The 18,649-nt window shown below is 44.3% G+C and overlaps 1 protein-coding gene across 1 annotated transcript in view; it reads right to left on the bottom strand.

Moving 5' to 3' along the window:
• Positions 1-8,847: 8,847 nt before the first annotated feature.
• pan2 (poly(A) specific ribonuclease subunit PAN2) overlaps positions 8,848-18,649 on the bottom strand; it is a 14,325-nt gene continuing 4,523 nt past the window's right edge. The window contains exons 7-26 of the mRNA XM_027025825.3: positions 16,703-17,048; positions 16,236-16,332; positions 15,872-15,991; positions 15,475-15,594; positions 15,037-15,165; positions 14,614-14,813; positions 14,205-14,353; positions 13,860-13,966; positions 13,502-13,600; positions 13,255-13,337; positions 12,773-12,914; positions 12,312-12,449; positions 12,048-12,107; positions 11,860-11,950; positions 11,589-11,746; positions 11,250-11,393; positions 10,785-10,964; positions 10,511-10,604; positions 10,166-10,366; positions 8,848-9,906 (exon numbers count right to left, since the gene is read on the bottom strand). Of these exons, the coding sequence (XP_026881626.2) occupies positions 9,872-9,906; positions 10,166-10,366; positions 10,511-10,604; positions 10,785-10,964; positions 11,250-11,393; positions 11,589-11,746; positions 11,860-11,950; positions 12,048-12,107; positions 12,312-12,449; positions 12,773-12,914; positions 13,255-13,337; positions 13,502-13,600; positions 13,860-13,966; positions 14,205-14,353; positions 14,614-14,813; positions 15,037-15,165; positions 15,475-15,594; positions 15,872-15,991; positions 16,236-16,332; positions 16,703-17,048 (2,693 nt within the window). The 3' untranslated portion in view covers positions 8,848-9,871. The remainder of the gene's footprint in view (positions 9,907-10,165; positions 10,367-10,510; positions 10,605-10,784; positions 10,965-11,249; positions 11,394-11,588; positions 11,747-11,859; positions 11,951-12,047; positions 12,108-12,311; positions 12,450-12,772; positions 12,915-13,254; positions 13,338-13,501; positions 13,601-13,859; positions 13,967-14,204; positions 14,354-14,613; positions 14,814-15,036; positions 15,166-15,474; positions 15,595-15,871; positions 15,992-16,235; positions 16,333-16,702; positions 17,049-18,649) is intronic.

The raw sequence follows: 18,649 nt of genomic DNA, 5'->3' as shown, positions 1-18,649 counted from the left end.
ATTCAGTTATTTAATCATACTTTCAAAGAGTCTAGACCTGACCTGACCTGAGAACTTTGTTTGGGAGCAGTGGTAGCTCAGTAGTTAAGGTAGTTGACTAGTAATCAGAAGGTTGCCAGTTCAAGATCCTCCACTGCGAGGTTACCACTGCTGCACCTCTGAGCAAGGCCCTTAATTGTCAATTGCTGAAGTTGTATTCAGTCATTATTGTTAGTCGCTTTGGATAAACATGTCAGCCAAAATGCCATAACAGTAAATGTTTGAGCTTCAGGAGAAGAATATGAAGCCTATTAGGGTAGCATTCACTGATGAGAAACACCGATTGGTGATGGAGAGTTAAGGAAAATTGTGTTAGTAACAAATGTTGTTTGAAGATATAGGCTATATATATATATATATATATATATATATATATATATATATATATATATATATAATGAGATGAATGATCAATCAGATAATAATTATGGTACCATAGCCTGCACTCCTCTCCATGCAGTACAGATACAATTATTAATGCAGCCACTAAAATAACCAGTCCTATATGATCGGTTTTACCACCCGTTCTTAGTGATGCATTACTGCAGAGGTTGTCGTTTATATCTCTTTCTAGACATATACATGAAATGTACATCATAGAAACAAAGAGAAGGCTGGCTGCTCCTTTCATTGAACACTGTCAGACAAATAGAATAAAAATGAACTGTTTCTAGTTGCAAGGTATTTTAATACAAATGGACCTTGCATTAATAACATACTTATTTGTATTGCCAGTTGTTGCTATGGCAGAAATGAAATGAGGAAACTGAAGGAAAAATAATTATCTACACTCTCAGAGATTTAGAATCCCATGGAATGAATGTTATGAGTTAACTTTGAAAATAAAATGGCTTCACCTTCTAGAACTTCAGAATTCTTGCTCGCACAGCTGATGAGAACTTCAGCTCAAATTGTCCTGTTTCACTGGAAGGCTTCTGAAAGCATTTACATTTTTATTACCTCTACATCTTTAACTATAGTACATTAGTTACTCCCAAGAATCTTCTTCAGATATATGTCATCCCATGCCATGCAGCTCACCTAGGCCTCCCAACATTTCCCATTAAAAAAAATGTTTCAAGGAAATTGGAAACATCCTTGGAAACCATACAGCTAAAATATCTTTAAAAGTTTTTTTTAGCTCCAGAGAAATTTTTAGCAAAATCTGTGGCACTCATTATTTTTTATTTTTTATTTTTACTATGTATTAATTTGATTACTGTAAAACATACAGCAACAAATATTTACATAATATTTACATAAATGTTGCAAATTGTTCTTAGGTTTTCTTGGATCTTCAAGACAAATTTTAACCTAGTCCAGTGAAAAATGGGCAATTGGTGAAGCTTACAATACACATATAGTGATTAAATTTATCTCTGACAACAAACTAAATTAAATCTAAAACATATTTGGGGTAGAGCTATAGAATGTTATAGAAGCTATAGGATATCATCAATTTAATAGATGATTTAACATGCTTTTTTGCAAGAAAATCCATGACATGACATGAATCTAAAATTTCAAGAAAGCTGTTGGGACAAAGGAGGTGTGCATTTCTGCAACAAACAGAGCGAGGCACACAGAAAAAAGAGATGAGGCTTCAGAGAGAGACATAAAAAGGTATTAGTCCCAAAACTATGCTCCATCACCTCATGTCCTGTCGGAGAACATGTCTCTGTCATCCATTGGTGGTTCCATGTAAAATGTTAGCTCTGCCACACCGCTGAATAGATGACCCTGGGTTTAGCTATAGTTACAGTGTTATTACAGAAATAAACGTGCCAAATATGAAAAGAGCTTAAAGGAGTTAGAGGACAGAAAGGATGTGATAAGAATGATAAAAACAAATAGCCCTCCAACAAAATGTGATGCACAGACAGATAAGCTATTTCTCAGAAACCTGTTATATTAAGCAATAGTAATTACTGATGCAGTCTGACAGGAATGTTTTATCATTGCATGTTTACAAGATAACCATTGTGTACAAGTGTTGCAGTTGTTTTATGAACATACAGTCTTTAAGGGAAATATTGTATACTTTTAATTCAAAACATTTATTCATTAGTTACATTTGTTACTTAAAAACTTCATTACTATATACATTTTGCAGGTGATGTCTCTACTAACCAGGTACTAATAAACATGCCAGCTGGGAAACTATTGCACAATACTAGCAACTAGCATAGGTGTGGACCTGAAGTGAGGTGTGGACCTGAGTGTTACATAGATTTGGTGTGGATGAAGTTCTCCGGAAAACTAATGATTTACACTTATTATAATGTATTTTTAATGAGAATAATGTATAATGAAAATCTTACCAGCGCAGTTTCATATAGTACATAATCAAATTCGTATCTGTGACCACCCATTGACTCATGTCACATCCACACTGTATAGTCTCTTTTGGCGTGTTCTATAGAGTCAAGAGAGCTATGTAACGTGCACAAGTTTGAGGGTTTCAGAGACACATGCAGATATTGAAGCAGACAAACCTGTTCCGCAAATTGCAATGCCTAAACATAAAGGAAGTCCCAAAAGCGAGAAAGACCTGCATGCTTTCCAATGCTGGGTCCTGCCTTGGTCTGGAACAGGTTCACTGCCAGTGATTCTAATGATTCCATGCATCTCAAATATGCATGAGGAGGCAAAGCCTGTGTGCTGATTTATAGGAGGCCAAAGCAACAGGAAGATCGGACCTTTACTGACTTCCTCTGCAGGTGACCTTGAACACATGGATCAGGAAATTAGCATTTTTGCAGCATCCTTTATCAAAACCATTATGCTGGAAATAAAAAATTCCTTAAATTCAAGTGATGATGGTCTAGAAAGACTACCAGAGGCCAAGAAAACCTTATGATAAATGATCCACAACCCAGGGAAGTCTAGACTCCTCTAGAAAAGCAGAGTGGATGCATGTCCTGATGATTGGTTACCCTGGCAGTAGGGCCTCTGAAGAGCTCAGTACATATTCCTCAAACAGAATCTCTCCCAAATCAAAAGGAACAGAAAGTGTCAGTCAGGACATGTTTGGAAAACATACAACAGGCAATTCGAATGCTAAAGAGCTTCCTAGAGTTAGTGACCCTCTAGCTACATATCCAGGTGTGCAGAAAACACATCCAGGCATCTGATAGCTAGATTCAAAATTAGACTACATAGCTCTGAATCATATTGAATCAACATTTGAAACATTAATGGTTTTAGATGATGGCCTTGAAGGCAGAATAGCACAAACAATAGAAGCAGGTAATGAGGAAACAGTACCAGACAAAAATGCGATTCTTGTAGAAGATTTTCAAGATCATCCTGTTGGTGGTAAATGATCAAAATCCTCTGTCAGAGAAGGTGTGTCAGGGTGAAGCACAAGCACAAGATTTATACTGCCCACTGTAACAACAGAGAAGACGGTGAGGCGGATGCAAGTGCGGAGAAGAGCGAGATTTATTAGGGGCAAATCCAAAGTCAAGGTCGTTAGGGTAGTCCAGGGTCAGTTTACCAACACGAAGAGTACGAGGATATCTGACAAGACCAAGGGCTAGGGTACACGAACAACTAAACACAAACAGCGGTTAGAATGAAACACACGGAGGCTTGAGTAAATAAAGGTTAGAATTAACATACATTCATACATACATTCAATGAATAGCAGAGACATAGTGACAGGGTTTAAATGTATGAACTAATTAACTCTAAACCAGACACAGGTGAAAGTAATAACAGGCGTGGAAAAACAGACGAGGGGCAGAGAAAATGCAACCAAGGAATGGAAGAACTAGGAAGTAAAGGAAAACAGAGACACGACAGGGAAACCATGGAAACAGGGATGTCAGGAGGGTGGCCATTTGTGACAGAACCCTCCACTAAAGCGCGTAACACCAGGGCATGCAAAAAACAGAACACAAAAGCAAAGAACAGGAGTAGGACAAGACACGGAGCAGGACAGGCAAGACACGGAGCAGGACAGGCAAGACACGGAGCAGGGACAGGACACCAGACAAGACACAAGAACAGACAGAAACTGGAGACTCAACAGGAGCAGACAAGGGAATGGATACAGAAACCGGAGCAACAGGAGCAGACAGAACAGCAAGAGCCAAGAGCACAAGCAAGAACAGACAGAAACGGAGGGAACAGGACAAGAACCAGGAAAAGATGCAGAAGCCGGAGCAACAGGAGCAGAAGCACAGAACAAGAACCAGGAACAAAACCCACAACAGAAGGACCGACGATGACAAACGTACAGAGAGGGAGGACGAGGAAATGCAAGAAAGGAAACCGAATGTTGACAAAATAAAACGCAAAACAGACCAGGGCAAAGGGGCAGGAACAAAAACCAGCACAATACCAGGAATAGGAACAGAGGCGGGAGTTCAGGCAAGACAGGGAGTAGGAACAGGAGTACCACATGAAGTAGAGACAGGACCAAAAGGAGGAGCTAGGGATGACGAGGCAGGACAGGAAACAGAACCAGAGGACGCTGAAGAAGCCGATCTGGACACAGAAACCTGAGGGACACAAGGAGTAAACGATGTAGGGACAGGTCCAGGGGCAGGACTACAGACAGGCTTAGGAGTTGGGGCAGATCGAGGGACAGAAGCAAGATGGGGAAAGGGAGCAGGAACCGCGACATGGTTGGAACAGCTGGCGGACACAGAGACCAGGAGAAACATTGGTATGAGGTATAGCTGTGGGAACAAGGACAGGGATGGAAGTAAAGACAGAGGTAAGTATTCTCAGTGCAACAGAGGCAGGCACCGGAACAAAAACACACAACTGGCGTGGGTACAGGTACTGGAACAGGAGCTGAGGAAACAATAGGAGCAGACACTGGGGCAGTAATAGGGGCTGGTGCAGCAGACCCAGGGAGCATAGGAGTTACAGGGGAAGCACCAGGCCTAGGCAAAGGAGTCATAGGGGTCCGGGAGGCCAACAAAGAGGCCTTAAGGGTCACTGGCTTGCTGTGAGGTGTGGCCCAAGGAGTCCTAAGCATCTCAGGGAGTTCACCAGTAGCAGCCTTCTAGGGGACCGGAGAGTCATGAGGAACAACCCTGGGGATAGATCCCGCACAAGGCACAGGGACTTGTGAAGTGGCTTCCTCCATTCCAGGGACAAGCTGTGAGGTGTCCTTCGCACCAGGACCAGGATGGTCTGGGTCCGGGGGCACAGCTTCGCCGGCCCACGGCGGGTCCGGGAGGTCCGGAGATGCAGTTGTGTCGGTCCATGGCGGGTCTGAGAGGTCCGGAGGTGTGGCTACAGGAGCAGACCTGATACAGGAAACAGGGACAGGTTAAGTGACATCTCAGGCGATGAGAACAGACTGGGCCGGGAACAGAAACCAGGGACCAGACGGTATCTGCGGGAGGGTCCTCAAAGCCTGCGCAGATCAGCTAGCCCCGGTATTCACCGACATCTTCAATCTCTCCCTGATGCTCGGTATTGTCCCGTCCAGCTTCAAGCGGTCCACCATCGTCCCCGTCCCGAAGAAACCTCGACCCTCCTCCGACCTCAATGACTACCGCCCTGTCGCCCTCACATCAGTCGTGATGAAGTGCTTTGAAAAGCTAGTCAGAGACTTCATCACATCTTCACTGCCAGCCTCCATGGACCCACTGCAGTTTGCATACCGCCACAACCGCTCCACTGACGATGCGATTGCACATCTGCTCCACACTACACTGACTCACCTGGACGAAGGGAGGGGAAATTATGTTAAAATGCTATTTGTCGACTACAGTTCAGCATTTAACACTATCATTCCCTCCCTACTCACTACTAAGTTGGGAGATCTAGGACTACATACATCCCTGTGCGACTGGATCTCCAACTTCCTAACAGACAGACCACAATCAGTACGGGTGGGCAACTGCGCCTCATCCACCCTCACCCTCAGCACTGGAGCTCCTCAGGGTTGTGTCCTAAGCCCCTTGCTCTACTCACTGTACACCTACGACTGCACAGCCACTTCCAGCTCTAACATCATTGTCAAGTTTGCTGACGACACCGTTGTCGTGGGTCTGATCTCGGACAACGACGAGAGGGCCTACCTGGAGGAGATTAAACACCTGGAAAACTGGTGCCAGGAAAATAATCTCCTCCTAAACGTCAGTAAGACAAAGGAGCTGATCGTGGATTGCAGCAAGAAGCAGGAGCGGCACTACCAACCTGTGAGGATCAGTGGAACCACGGTGGAGAGAGTAGATAGTTTCAGGTACCTTGGTGTTCACATCTCGCAGGACCTGTCCTGGTCCCGCCATACCAGCTCCCTGGCAAAGAAGGCTCGTCAGCGTCTTTACCACCTCAGACGCCTAAGGGACTTCAGACTGCCCTCCAAGGTACTGCGGAACTTCTACACCTGCACTATCGAGAGCATTGGGAATAGCACCAAGCAGGACAGACAAGCACTCCAAAGGGTAGTGCGTTCAGCAGAGCGCATCACTCACTCGGAACTTCCTGACCTGCAGACCACCTACTACAAGCGGTGCGAGACCAAGGCCAGGAAAATTGTGAAGGACCCCACCCATCCCAACAATAGACTCTTCTCTCTGTTGAGGTCAGGGAGGCGCTTCCGCTCCCTGAAGGCCAAAACAGAGAGGCTGAAGAGGAGCTTCTTCCCACAGGCCATTTGGGCCCTGAATCAGGGAAACTGATAAACTGTGGGGACCACCACCACCACCATGTAACATGACTGTATATCTGTACATCTGTATATATAGATTTAGATTTATACTCTGTTACACAACAACTGTAGATATGGTATTATACAAAATGGATCTGTACATTCTGTAGATTGTGTACATATATACCCAACCATATACATTGTACATTGTGTATATAATCATAATATACATATATTGTACATACATTGTTAATATATTTTGTACATACATAGAATATATATATTTATCTGCATATATATATTTTTCTCTATGCAGCCCTGTTTCTCTTCCTCAGTTTGGACAGAGCACTCTCCACCATTTCACTGCGCGTTATACTGTGTATGACTATGTATGTGACGAATAAACCGAACTTGAACTTGAACTTGAGAAACAGGATTAGGCTGAGTGGCATCTCTAATGCTGGAAACAGGCTGGATGGCGGCAGCTCTTGCACTGGGAACAGGAACTGGACCAGGACAGGCGGCATCTCTCATGCTGGGAACTGGAACTGGACCAGGACAGGTGGCGTCTCTAACAATCTGTATATTTTGTAACTATCTGGAAATGCTAAATATAGCATATAAGCAGTGAAAATGCCTCTTATCACAAAATCACGTCCTTCAGGGCCTCATCAAAAATATCCCTTCCAGAAATATTTACAAATGTCCCTATTTCTGGTCGAGCCATGCCTCCATTACAGCCAACCGTAAGGTAACAAGCAACCAAAAGATCAGGAAGGAATGCGGCTTGTTTTCAGTGCTTAGAGAAGATTCTTTTGATTTGGTTTTTGCTTCCAGGCTGTCTCCAGAAATGAAACTTCCTGTCCTTCAACCAAGTGTTCAAACACATTGTGGTTTAAGTGACATTTTGCCATTTATAACTCCTCTTCAGTCTCACCCAGAACATCACATACTAGCAGATCCTCCAGCTGATTGTTTTGAGGGTATCAGACTTAAGACTGAGCCTAAACTCAGATTATCTACCTCTGTTCACAGGAAAAAGTCTGCACCAATCAAATTGACTGTACTCTCATATGTGGAACACTATCAAGATGATTTAACTAGACAATAGAATTTACTCAAGAACTTAATAGCAAAGACCAGCTACAGCTGTCCTATTAGTCCAATTAAAATGATCAAAAGCAAAAGCATGTTGGAGAGCCTGTTTTCCAAAAACATAAAGCCTTTATTCCCATTTTTGCTGACCAACATATGCCACCAATCATAAAAACTGAAAGGACAGCTTCACCCAGTGAGTCAGATGCCCTGGAAGTCCATCATCTTTCAGTTTTATTTGCATATTTAAGAGAAAAAATCAAGACTATTCAGTCCAAAGAGATGTCTTCATTCAACAGCTGAGGGCACAGATCTCTCCTCATGTCCACACTGGTTGTTTCTCTAAGCAGAGCAAGATTTAGTGGAATCTGTGTGCAAAACTATTCATCAGGTAGTGCTGAGCTTCACACGCCCTTCCTGTCAGAGGAATGAGGAAACTGAAGCTGTGGACATGAATTCTTTTGATGTCTGACCGATAAAATTCTGTATCTCCTTGACGCCCACAGCTGTGGACATTGCTGAGATGGTTTTTAAAATACTAGTAAAGATTCTCCAGAATGATCAACTTCTCATACAAGATGTTCACAGTGCAGCCTTAGAAGGAAGGCTGAATAAACTTTGTGAAAACTTGACATCTGAAACCATCATTTAAGACTTAATAGTCTCTGTTACTATTAACATTACATCAAGATGGATTTTTGCCTTTCAAACGATGGCTAAGATAACAAAAAAATTATTACTAGTTTTATTAAACAATAAAACTACTGCAAGAAATTGAGAAAATTTGCACATAGATGTATAATGTACAACGCCTGATGCGTCCCCTTCGAACAAAAAATAATTTCTCCAAACTACCTTGTGCCTCAATTTAGGCTTTTCAGTCTCATCTGGGTGTCTCTGTAGGCAACGGTGCTAACCTAATGGACTTAGTAAACAGTCTGTTTCCAAGGCAACACACACTTTATATTTGCATGCAACTGATGTGATTTTTGCCCTCGTCTGTGTTACTGACACTTTTTTCCATTTGTAGTTATTCATATTCATTTCTTTGGTTTTGATACTGTCTGTCCTGACAGAAATGAGATAAGTGAAAATGTACAATAACCCAAATAATCAATCATTTTATTCAGCTGCCTTATCAAAGTGTACATTACTTGGTTACAAAAACAAACAAACACAAATACTATTTCATTTCCTAACTGATCTCTTGAGCCACAGAATTCAGTAAGTGCAATGTTTGCCACCACAGGAATATCAGTTTAGGAAACACTAGTGCAGAATTGTGCCAGTATCTGCAAGCTCAGTTTGCTCATGATAAGCTTTCTGACCTCATGGTGTAGTTTGGATGCTGCCCAGTCAAAACAAATCTGTTTAAAACATCAAAAAACTTGGATCATGCATATGGACACATTTTGGGGAAATTGATGTGATTTCCAAAAATGTATCCATATACATAATCTTAAAACTTCTATTATAAAAAGATGCATAGGTATCTCTAACTATCAAAATGCAGTGTTGATTGAGAACACATTTATGTCTCTGTATTTAAATGCTTATTCGTGAAAAAGGACACCAGTTTCCCCAACATGAAATGACTGCAGCAGTCCACCAATACCATACGGTAGTGAATTAACAAGAACAGATGTAAGTATGTGCAGTGTTGGCCATTTGAGTGAGTATAAGTCCTATAATGTGGTGTGAAAAATACTGTACTGTCTGTAAATTTTGGTTAAGTTTCAGTTCTGTTTTTCCTCCTTGTAAAACAGCATCATGTCTTCCTTCTCTGTCATACTGCTTTCAAAGTACACACACACGCACGCACACACGCACGCACACACGCACGCACACACGCACGCACGCACGCACGCACACACGCACGCACACACGCACGCACACACACTACGCACACACACACACACGGTCAAGCCCTCGCCAGAACACATAGCTTTTTGTTGTGCCGATGTCTCGGTTTTTTAAGCATTTGCAAGAGCTACACAAGAGGCACACTGCTGAAGCGTAGGCAGGATGTGAGCGATGCTGAGGAGTCCCAGGTGGACAAGTGAAGAACGCAGTCCCTGCAGTAGGAATGTCACAGTCGCCAAGCAATGTGCAGTCTGATCATAAGCCCAGCACAGAGGAGAATGCAGCGGCACCTGTTAAAAGTATATTAACAACGAGGTAAAACAACCAACAATTAATATGCAAAAGTAATGAAACATCATGATCTTTTAATATGCAGCTGTAGCAATGCTATGAATAAAACAACATATTGGCATGTATTGTAATTCACACAGTGATGCTATGTATTATGTATTAAAATAAAATTTAAAAATAGACAAACATATTACTTACAGTACTCCAAAGAACATAAATCTCTTAATTTCCCATCATTTTCAAGTCATGATCTCGTACCTTTCGGGCTACCCTGACCATCTGTGGAGTCTGACTCTGGCACCTTCCAGTCCAGCTTACGTCCTTTCTCGTACAACCCCTTCAGAACCTTCCGGAACTCATCCTGTCCTGCTCGGCTCAGCTCCAAATACTTCCTGTACAGCTGCAGGGCAGTTCTGGCATCTTCTATACTGTCATGGGTCTCACTCTGAATGTTTAGATCTGAACAAGAGCACCAGGCAATGCCAGTGAATCGAGTAAGAAGAAATGGAGCGATCATGCAGTAAGGCAATGCCTCTGTAATACTGCAGGCACAAAATCTTGAGTTATATGTGAAAGACAGGTTTGACATAGCAAAGTACCTACCGAGGAAGTACCAGGCAAGAAAACGCAGTGAGATCATCCTTTTCCGGGGCATGTGGAAGAGGTAGACAGTATCTATCACCTGGTCCTTCAGAACCTAGGTGCAGTGAACACATTTATATACTCCACCCCCTCCACCAGAGGCACCCCCAACATACTGTCTTTTTACTGACTTTGCTTGCACATTGTGTATTCCTGGGAAAGTCTCAGCTACAGGTAGCAATTCCCTTGACTTAAGCAAAAGAGCACCTGTCTGAGGTGAGAAGCACAAACCCACCAACAAGTTTATGACCCGGAAGTCCTTCTGTAACCCGTGTCCAACGAAACGTACTCCTGTGTCGATCAGGAAGCGGAGCTTGAGATAAGTAGACTTCAGAGTCGTTAAGTGTTTAGAGGAAATCTTGGCATCCAGGTCACCAGGTTTGATGCCTGAGTATTGGGTCAAGTAGTCAACCACCTGTAACAACAGTGTTGCTGAACTGAAGAAAGGCAACAACTGATACATTTTGGTGATTATAAATTATCCTCAGATGTACGCTTGCTTTTAAATCTGTATAACAGGAATTTTCAATGATACAATACTCAAAATTTGTAAGCAAGCTGGTTTAGGAGGGCACAGATGAATTTCACAAGGCAAAAAAACAAATAATAATAAAAAAAAATCTCCAAATCCATATTACATAATGCTCACTCTCACACACACACTCTTTCTCACTAAGGTACAGGTAAAAAGAGGCCACACCTGCTCCTGTGTTGAAATGTAGTCATCAATGAAAGGAACTCCCTCATTAGTGCCCTGTCCCCTCACACAGGTGATACGGGCCACAGACATCTGACTGGGCTTAATGGTTGACTTGGTGCCATCACTCCGAAGCTCCGCCTCTTCCTGTTTAGCCACAAACGCAAAGATAGATCAGTGAAATGGATCAACGGAACAGACCAGTAAAATAGATCAGTTGGCTTTCTATCTAATGGCAGAGGGCTACTAATTAGTATACAAGGTACTAGATAGTATACACTGAAAACCCGCTTGCTTTAATAATATCCTGTATTCACCTGGGGGCATCCATACCCTACTGACCTGATTGAGTGTGACAAACTCTGCATCCAGGCCCACGAGGTCTCCCGGCTGGGGCATCTCGCTGACCATCAGGGGGATGAAGGTGGCATGACTCTTCCTCTGCTTACGAGCGAGCGAGGCTTCTGTCAGCAGTACACTTGCTTCAATGGGGTTTTTAACTGTCGGGGACACGCACAGCCAAAGTGTGACGGCGGACCAAACACAGAGTTTAGTGCTAAATGTGATTTCAAAGATGTGTGAAATACAAACACTTGAGAGTGTGAGGTCTTACTGCGCAAGTCATATTTGGAGTGGTAGTTCCTCTTGGCATAGTAAATGATAGCGGGCACCTTCCAGCTCACATCAAACTGAGCTGCTTCAGTCTGAGACACACAAAGACTTTCTCAGGACTCTCAGTGCCTCTTAGCTGACCAGAAACATCAGATAAATTCACTCTAACATGTACATGTCCATCTTTACCTTGTCAATGGGCTCAATCAAGAAGTCATTAAAGAGATACCACTGCTGATGAGTTACTCCCTGTACAAGAACACAATTATTAGTTACTGCGCTAAAAACACAGACATATTAAAAGTCAAAGTGCATTCATTTCCAACCATCTTTCACTTTAAGGTCAAAGGTAGACTATTTCAAGTCAGAGGGCAAACAGACAGAAACCATTAAATGCACTTAGACCGAAAAATTTAATTCAATTGAGCTGAAAGTTGGTGAAGCCACACTTACCTCTTTTCTCTGGTGGTAGGTCTCGCCCACTTTGATATGGGCCACTAGGTTTCCCCCCGTGCGGGCATCTAGGATGTGGGGCACAGTGACCACCAGGTCATAGACAACAGCGGCCCCTGCCTCCTCCTCTGAGCTTAACTAGACAAGAGCACAAGGTTCAGCAACACTGGCTTAAGCTGCGACAGCTTTGAGTTATATATGGAGATAACTAATGGTGTTTACACTCTGGACAGTAAAATACATGTCCAACAAGAGACCATTTTGGTCTCAGCCAATCCACTCATGGGAATACATTGCAAAGAGCAAACAGAGACTGAAGTGATAGCCGAGGCACAATGTTTGAAGGTTACTCCTGAAAGAAATAAATGCAGCACATTTCAAACACTCCATAATAGAGGACTAAACATATGGCAGTGCGATTAGGTCCCAGAGCATGTCAGCAGGGGGTGCTGTGGCCTCACCTCTTCAGCCTCGGGCCGGCTGCACACCTCCAAACCGTGGGTCTTACTGATACGCATTCTGATGCAGAGCGGGATCCACACGTGCCTCATGTCCTCAGCGCACGTGTCAAAGGTCAGGCCCTCCACGCCGCCAAGCTCATCCCTATTCACACCATAGAATGTGTCAAAAGTACAGTTTACATACACTGGTGGTAACTATGGTTACTATGTGGCATAAGCCGGGTATAGATTCTGTACATTGTTAGTAACTATAGTAACTGTGGAGTAAGCGCTATAGCTTTTGCACATTCTTGGGAACTATGGTAACTGGTATAACCATGGTATAGCTTATGTACATTGTTTGGTAACTACAAATAGGAACTGTGGTGTTTTATAAAGAAAGCATGAAGCCAAAATATTACCAAAACATTCTACAGCACATTATCCTATTTGAGAGAAAGCCAGGTGTGTTTATAGTGCAAAGCGATACGGGTGAATCTTACTCTATACACCACTCGGTAGGCAGAGGTTCCTTGGGCTTTGGCGGTTCGGTTGCCTCTTTCTTTAGAGCTTTGTTAAATGCGTACTGGCCCGCAGAGAGACAACAAGGGGTTAATACAGCACACACAGCATGACTGCACCCATGACCTCCAGAAGAAGAGTCATCGGCTCAGTCCAAGTCCAATCAGTGAATTTTCCCACTGCTAAGATGCGAAGGTACAAATCTGGGATTTGGAGGTGTGAGCTGACCTCTGCTTGGGCCTTCCAGAACTCTGCCTCTTTAAAACTGTTCACCTCACAGTTTATCACCAGTACATCAGGCAAGCAGCGGATGTTCCGCGTCTGCACCTGTATGCAGACACACACACACACACACACACGCACACACGCACACACGCACACACGCACACACGCACACACGCACACACGCACACACGCACACACGCACACACGCACACACACACAGCAGAAACGGCAAGGTTACACATAGGTCCAATTGAAACCTTTTAAATTTTGCCTCCCTAAAGATTTAAGAAAGAGTTAATAATTGCAATGGATAACAGGCACTGGACACTGATGCAAAAGCCTGTGTGTCAGACAGACTTACTGTGGGCTGATATTTCTCACAGTTTTCACACCAGGCTTGTGTGCTCTGTTCCAGACAGATGCTTTTCTTCAAAATCTCAGTAAAGTCATATTCCTGGACCACTTTTTCTGTAAAATCACCACTAATTAATATCCTTAACATCACCTTCAGTTCTTAACGCGTTACAAGTCAAACACAAAAAAAGGTAAATAAGTGGATTACAATAAAACACAGGGAACTGAATGGGAAATGGGAAAGAATTCAGCAGACGTAATGTCTGACTTCTGTTGTGTCTGGTGTTACTACTGCTTGTCTTCATTGCCCCTTTCCCATGGTTCCCTGCTGAAGAGCAGAGAGTGTTCTGACCGAGGGAGCCGTGCTCGGGGTAGTGCATGGTGAAGAGGAGCGTGAGTGAGGAGCGGACTGTCTCCTTCCCACAGCGACACAGACTGCTGTTCTCCACCTCACAGCCGAACAGCCTGCCAATCACAGACTCCCCAGTTGAGCCAAGCGCACTGCAGCACACACAGACACAGACACAGACACAGACACACACAGCAACATGTCAGGTGGCTTTTTCCAAGCCAAAACATTTTGCTAAGGACACAGTCTGAGTGCATTCATTTAAACAGAAAACACAGCATATGTTCTCCGCTGGTTTCCTTGTATGGCCACATCACTCACAATGCCTGCAGGCAGCAGCTGGTAAAGAAGTGGCCCATATCACACGTAAACGTGCGGCCCCTGGTTCAGTCCTTCGACATGGTCCCCTCACCTGCTGCTGGTGCCCCTGTACGCCTGGGGCCCTTCCTGCTCCTGTGTCTCCTGGTGCAGCTGTGTGAGGATGAAGCGGTTCCAGCTCTGGATAAGACGGCCCAGTCTTGCTTTGCCCGTCTGCTCGTCTGAGTCGGCTAGGATCAGGCCCAGCGCCGACGCTTCCGGGATGGTCCGGAAGGCCCGTAGGAAATTACTGGCCTGGACAGGAAACATCATCATCTCATCTTTCTGGACTTTCTGTGTTAATGCAGAGCTGCAATACACTAGAATATTCCATGAAAATGATACAGTGCCTCACCTTTGGCCAATGTGACTAGGTTTGGAGTAAAACGATATGCCTGGAAAACTGGAATAAAAAAACTCCCTTCTTGAAAAGTGCTGGGCAGCACAATGTGGCAGTGATGTAGAAAGCAGAGCGCACCTGGCAAGGGTCTCCTCGACTCAGGTCCAGCATGTGGAAGAGGAAGCCAAGCTCACAGGCCAAGCAGAACTCCTTCTGACACAGGTGATTCTGCACCAGGCACCTGATAGGCTCCAGGAAGTACAACACCTAGCCATCAGACACAGGACAGTTAACCGTTAACAGAGGTAACATGAGCTCAACCATTCCCAGCCAGCAATGTGGATTTCCAACATCCCCTACAAAATGCCAAAATTCCAAAGAGATTTTAGGGATCACTTAGCAAACTGATTGCAAAACTTTTCTGGGCAGTTCCTCAGGTCAAGGCTGGCAAAGAGCAAAAATCTGAATCACAATTATTTATTTATTTGTTTATTTTTACAACTTTTTCCTTACTTTTCCTTTATATATTTTTTTATTACCGCCGTTGAGCACCAACATTAGCGGCTGTGCTCCCACCTGGATCATGCAGTTACAGTAAGCGTTGGGTATATGGGGCTCCAGTCCAGCAAACAGCGTTCTGTTGTAATGCTTGAAGTCAAAGTCCTCCAGACCAAGTTTGGAGTACTTGATGGTGACCTAGTGGATACAAGTACTGCTTTAAGCACAGCCTTACTCTGACATTATACCACAGCAATGACACATTTATTACGATAATACACTTATTACACATAATACACTTGTTAACACACCCTGCCTTGAGACACCTGATTCAGGTCATGACAGTCATAGTAAGCTGATGAGCTGAATGAGGTTTGCGGGAACAGGGACAATGACAGACCACGTCACTGACACCCTGACACAAGAGCAAAGTCATGAGATAAGGGCTGTAGCACAGGACTCCACAATGAGGTACCTTTCTGTACTTCTTTGGCACCATGTAAAGATGAGGCTCCTCATCTCGGCCAATGGGAGACTCGGGAACTTGGTTATAGCTGTCATACTCAAGCTCTACCTCCTTTATTTTGTAGGGGACCTGACACACACACACAAACAGCGGCTTAACAGTTATGAGATTTAACTTCTTAAATGTTCTGAATTCATTTTCCTACATATTAAACAAATGTACATATTAAATAAACATATTAAATAAACTTTAAAACCAGATCTCCAATAGTCAAAGGCAGGCAGTGGATAATATGAATTAAACCATATCTGATGTTTTCATTTATCATGTTATAACAGCTGAATGTAACATCATGGAGTGGGCACTTACACACCTGATTTCTGGGGCGTGTGCGAGGGTTCGGGGCATATCCAATAAACCCAACTGTCTTCATCATCCTCAGGATCTCTGGGTCCACTGGAGGCGCTCGTCTGGAGGAACAGAAAGAAATGGAGCATTGTTCTCTTAGCACTCTCAGTCACTAGTGGGCAGTAGAAGGCAAAAATGCAAAGCAAAAGAGCCACCTGTAATTTGGGCAAATGAAGTATGACCTTAAGTATTACATTTACATTTGCAGCATTTAGCAGACGCTCTTATCCAGAGCAACTTACAAAAGTGCTTTGTCATTTACTCATTTACAGTAGGTTAGTATTAACACATCGCAACACATCAAAACTAGTTTCTCACACACACACACACACACACACACACACACACACACACACACACACACACACACACACACACACACACACACACACACACAGCCCTAAGCTCAGAGAGTGTGTGGATAAACCATACCTGGGACTGGGGGTGGCGAGGTTGCTGGGCCAGTCCGACAGCAAGGGCTCGGTGCTGGTGAGGGGCAGGGGCACCAGAGACAGGGGCACCAGTTCATGGTTCCAGTCCAGCTCAGGCAAAGAGTCCACTAGGCAGGGGAGAACCAGCTCTGTCTCCCGCGAGTAGTCATTGAAGGAGACCTCTGGGGCACTGGACCACAGGTGCACACAGCCACCCGAGTCTCCAAAAGCCAGGGCCTGCTTGCTGGATGACACATCGAAGCTCATGAGCAACTGGCCCACCGTGTTCACGTGGAAGACGTCAGCCAGACTGGCCAGGCCTGTGGGCTCGCAGAACTGACACTGACCTGCAGGGGGAGACACTGGACAATTCAGATATTCAGTGCCATGCAAAGCCTGAAATATCTCAGTGTGAAAGTGTCCTCGAGAGCCACGTACATTGCAGCCGGAAAGTATTCACAGCGCTTCACTTTTTCCACATTTTGTTATGTTACAGCCTTATTCCAAAATGGATTAAATGTATTTTTCCCCCTCAAAATTCTACACACAATACCCCATAATGACAAAGTGAAAAAAGTTTGTTTGGAATTTTTGAAAGTTTATTAAAAATACCCCCACCCCCAAAAAAATCACATTTACATAAGTATTCACAGATTTGCTCAATACTTTGTTGAAGCACCTTTGGCAGCAATTACAGCCTCAAGTCGTTTTGAGTATGATGCTACAAGCTTAGCACACCTATTTTTGGGCAGTTTCTCCCATTCTTCTTTGCAGAACCTCCCAAGCTCCATCAGGTTAGATGGGGAGCGTTGGGGCACAGCCATTTTCAGTTCTGTCCAGAGATGTTCAATCTGGTTCAAGTCTGGGCTCTGGCTGGGCCACTCAAGAACATTCACATTCACAGAGTTGTCCCGAAGCCATTCCTTTGTTATCTTAGCTGTGTGCTTAGGGTTGTTGTCCTGTTGGAAGATGCACCTTCGCCCCAGTCTGAGGTCCAGAGTGCTCTGGAGCAGGTTTTCCTCAAGGATGTCTCTGTACATTGTTGAATTCATCTTTCCCTCAACCCTGACTAGTCTCCCAGTTCCTGCTGCTGAAGAACATGATGCTGTCACCACCATGCTTCACTAGAGAAATGCTATTGTCCTGGTGATGAGCGGTGCCTGGTTTCCTCCAGACATGACGCTTGGCATTCAGGCCAAAGAGTTCAATTTTCATCAGACCAGAGAATTTAGTTTCTCATGGTCTGAGAGTGCTTTAGGTGCCGTTTGGCAAACTCCAAGTGGGCTGTCTTGTGCCTTTTACTAAGGAATGGCTTTCATCTGGCCACTCTACCATACAGGCCTGATTGGTGGAGTGCTGCAGAAATGGTTGTCCTGTTGGAAGGTTCTCCTCTCTCCACAGAGCAATGCTGAAGCTCTGTCAGATTGACCCTTGGGTTCTTGGTCACCTCCCTGACTAAGGCCCTACTACCCCGATCATTCAGATTGGCCAGGTGGCCAGCTCTAGGAAGAGTCCTGGTGGTTCCAAACTTGTTCCATTTACAGATGATGGAGGCCATCTCGCAGGACCTGTCCTGGTCCCACCACACCTAAGAGACTTGAGACTGCCCTCCAAGGTACTGCAGAACTTCTAGACCTGCACTATCGAGAGCATCCTCATGGGGAACATCAGAGTCTGGATTGGGAACAGCACCAAGCAGGACAGACAAGCACTCCAGAGGGTGTTGCGTTCAGCAGAGCGCATCACTCATACAGAACTTCCTGACCTGCAGACCATCTACAACAAGCGGTGCCGGACCAAGGCCAGGAGGATTGTGAAGGACTCCACCCATCCCAACAATAGGCTCTTCTCTCTGTTGAGGTCAGGGAAGCGCTTTCGCTCCCTGAAGACCAAGACAGAGAGACTGAAGAGGAGCTTCTTCCCACAGGCCATTCGGGCACTGAATCAG

This window comes from Electrophorus electricus, chromosome 24 (assembly GCF_041902795.1).
Source record: "Electrophorus electricus isolate QZ-2024a chromosome 24, ASM4190279v1, whole genome shotgun sequence".
Classification (NCBI taxonomy): Eukaryota; Metazoa; Chordata; class Actinopteri; order Gymnotiformes; family Gymnotidae; genus Electrophorus; species Electrophorus electricus.
The sequence above is the reverse complement of the archived record's forward strand: the minus strand, read 5'-3'. Positions and strand labels throughout refer to the sequence as shown.